At 35.4% G+C, this 3,559-nt stretch overlaps 1 protein-coding gene across 1 annotated transcript; it reads left to right on the forward strand.

Annotated features, from left to right (window-relative positions):
• The first annotated feature begins 1,159 nt into the window (after positions 1-1,159).
• Positions 1,160-2,677, forward strand: LOC140841185 (protein BIG GRAIN 1-like A). The gene has a single exon (XM_073208437.1). It carries the CDS (start codon positions 1,360-1,362, stop codon positions 2,593-2,595), a length of 1,236 nt encoding a protein of 411 aa, XP_073064538.1. The 5' UTR covers positions 1,160-1,359; the 3' UTR covers positions 2,596-2,677.
• Positions 2,678-3,559: the final 882 nt, after the last annotated feature.

Consider the following 3,559-nt stretch of genomic DNA (forward strand, 5'->3'; position numbering starts at 1 on the left):
ATATATATATATATAGAATATTGTATGTGTATGTGTATGTGTAATCATTATGTATGATAAACTTTTCATTCGTTCAAACAAAAGACACAACTTCATTCAAATATAAATCAAATATTAGATAATCACATACATATATATAGTTTTGATATGTTATATATCATTGTATAAATATCTATGTGAACATTGATGATGTGACACTCATATATTAGATGTGATGAAACATAAAAAATGTACATTCAATATGTGAATATCACCTCATCGATGCTCACATAAATATGCACGATATATATGAACGGTATCAAAACTAATATATATATATATATATATATATATATATATATATATATATATATATATATATATATATATTTCAATTTGGAGGAGATATGCATTGTAACAATAGAAACATACTTCCAATTATTTCGGTACCAAAAATTTTTTCCTCCTAAACAAGGTTTTGTCTTTACAACATAATAATAATTTTTAAACAAAACTAATATTACACGATCTCATGAGTCAAATTCGTGAGATAAATCTCAGATCCAATTTGACTGATGAAAAAATTTATTTTTTATTTCAAAAATATTACTTTTTATTGTAGATATGAATCGATTTGATCCGTTTAACAGATGTAGATGTATCGTATCTCAAAACACTTAATCAAAGTTTTATCATAACATAATAATAATTTCAATAATTCAAAGATGTATTGTGTGTATCATAAAATAAATAACACAACGTAGAGCCCATGGTTTCATTCTATTCTCATAGTGACAACAAATCACAATTAATTAGAGGTTTATCATACGTCGATTTCTCATATATTGCACATTAAATTCCCTGTATGGTTGAATTCAAATAACCCCATAATTTATCCCACAAAAAAAATTAAAAAAAAATCGAAATATTTTTGACAAAAACTTATGTGAGACGGTCTCACGAATCGTATTTTGTGAGATAGATATCTCATTTGGGTCATTCATGAATTTTTTTTACTTTTTTTATACTAACAATATTACTTTTTATTATGAATATCGGTAGGATTGACCCGTCTCAAAGATAAAGACTCGTGAAATTGTCACACGAAAACCTACTCAATATTTTTTTTATTTTCATGGCCATGGAACCTCGTTCTTTATAAAGCAGGTCCACTGTCCTCTTTTCTTGAACACGCTTCCTAGCTTTCGTTTACACTCTGCAAGCAAACACCACTCGCTACAAATTATAGTCATTCAGTGTCCGATTCCAAAGCAAACATGAAATTCTCAAAAAAATCTTAGTTTCTTCTGATCAATCCCATTTCTAATCTTTCTGCGTTTAATTTGTTTACTGTTTTCATTTGTTAATCGTCAGCTAGCCATGGTGGATATGTACAGTTCCCATTCAAAGCATCCGTCCTTTTCTTCTACGCTCCTCGATGCAATTTACCGTTCCATTGATCAAGGGAACGAGGAGGATATTGTGTCTTGCCGAGAAATTACCAGGCGGAAGAAAGAGCTGCATGAGCACTGTAATTCGAACATGGTGGAAGGTGCTGATGGGCGGTGCGGCGTGTTGATCCAGAGAAAAGAGGAGAGCGCGAGTTTTAAGCGGGATTTTTTGATAGAGAAACGGGTGTGTGGGAAAGTGGCTGTTCGGGAGAAATCAGCGGCGGTGGAGGAGAATTACAGCTCGAGTTCTTGGGATTCAAGTTGCGGCGGCGGCGCCTCCGGGGGCTCTGGGATTTTTTCATCTTTTAACGGTGATACTTTCTATGGGAAAAGATTGAAGCCGATTCGGGTCTGGGATTCTGGCCAGGAGAAGGATAAGAAATTGATTAATCGCCATGAGAAACCCATAAAGAATCAAGACGGATTAACGAAGAAGAATTCTCGAGCTTTGAAAATGTACGCCAGTTTGAAGAAAGTGAAGCAACCCATCTCCCCCGGCGCCGCCCGTCTCGCTGGTTTCTTGAATTCATTATTCTCCAGCGCCGGAAAATATTCAAAGAAACCCACAATCAACGATCCCGACATTAATTCTCCGACCTTAAAGTCTGCCGACTCCTCCACGAGCTCATCTGCCTCGTCTTTCTCAAGATCCTGCCTCAGCAAGACGCCGTCGTGTAGAGGCAAGCCCAACGGCGGCGAGAAAAGATCTGTCAGGTTTTCTCCGGTAAGCGTGATCCTCAATCAGAATTCTCAGTCATGTGGGAACAAATCTTCGCCCAAAGCGATTAAGAACAAAAATCAGAAACTGGAAGCAGTAAAAAACAACGCTAGCAACAGTATTATTTCAGCTCCCAACATCGATACACAGATGCTGCTGCATGCAAAGGACATGAACAAAAAAGTGGAGGAAGCTGCACGAGATTTACTGAGAAATTACCAGAAGAAAATGGATTGCGAATTCCCTTTCGATTTAAAAAAATCCCAGATCAGTAATCAACTGTTTAATCAAGAATTTGATGAAGAATCTGAAGAAGATGATGATGCAGCAAGTTATGCAAGTTCTGATTTGTTTGAATTGGATAATCTTTCCGCCACCGGAACGGAGAGGTTTGAATTGCCGGTGTATGAAACCACTCGTCTCCCTGCAACTGGTTTAATATTGTAATAATCCAAAAATTATAATAAATTGAGTATTTGTATTTTTTTCAATATCATTTTTAATTTGTTATTGATTTGGGGTTTTTCAAGCATGCATATATCTAACAAAATTAGATTCGTAATCGTATCTCACAAAATACGATAGATAGAAAAGGTAAGTTACTACATAGATTCTGATTATCGGTTTAGAGCAAGTAAGATTATACATAGTAAATTTTCATTACAAATTTTCCACAAATGGATATGTGATTATAGGAAGAGTAGGAATCTTATGAGATTAGAATAAAAAGTACGTAATATTTTTTCATGGATGATCTAAATAAGATATCCGGCTTACAAAATATGATCCGTGAGATCGTCTCACACAAGTTTTTACCTTGCAAAAAATAGCAACATGGGTGCCCCTGCTTTTTCAGGGTAAGAAGGGGTAGAGATTCGAATCAAGAAACAATAAAAAATATTGTTTCCAGCCTACAATCCGAACTGAGGACGTGTTTTCACATCTTCTTAACCCGAAATGGATGACCGAATCTGTAACCTTCATTAGCGGATTCGCAAGGGCCAATTTGATCTTCTTCTCCAAGGATCTTAAACAAATGAGGGACCTTACAAGAGAACTATGCGAGAGCCGAAGGGAATTTTGAGTAAGTTGTTCACATTTTAATATGCTGAAAAGAAGGAAAGAATAAAGCAACGACAAGTTCTTCTAGTAAGAATCAAGGAAACCCAAGTGGCAACAAGGAAAGATAGGAATATTTGTTTCAATGAACAACCAAGTATCAGAGTCATACTTTAGATCGAGCCATATGGATGAAATTCTCAGATGCTTAAATGAATGAGTGAGGCATCACGATAATAATTATTGATAAGCTCTTGACGTGAGTGATGCTTATGATATTTCATATAAGGCGTGCGCTCCAACACGATGAAGAGAAGTGAACTAGATTGGAGTACGAATAATGCTTGAGATG

This window comes from Primulina eburnea, chromosome 9, assembly GCF_022965805.1.
Source record: "Primulina eburnea isolate SZY01 chromosome 9, ASM2296580v1, whole genome shotgun sequence".
NCBI lineage: Eukaryota > Viridiplantae > Streptophyta > Magnoliopsida > Lamiales > Gesneriaceae > Primulina > Primulina eburnea.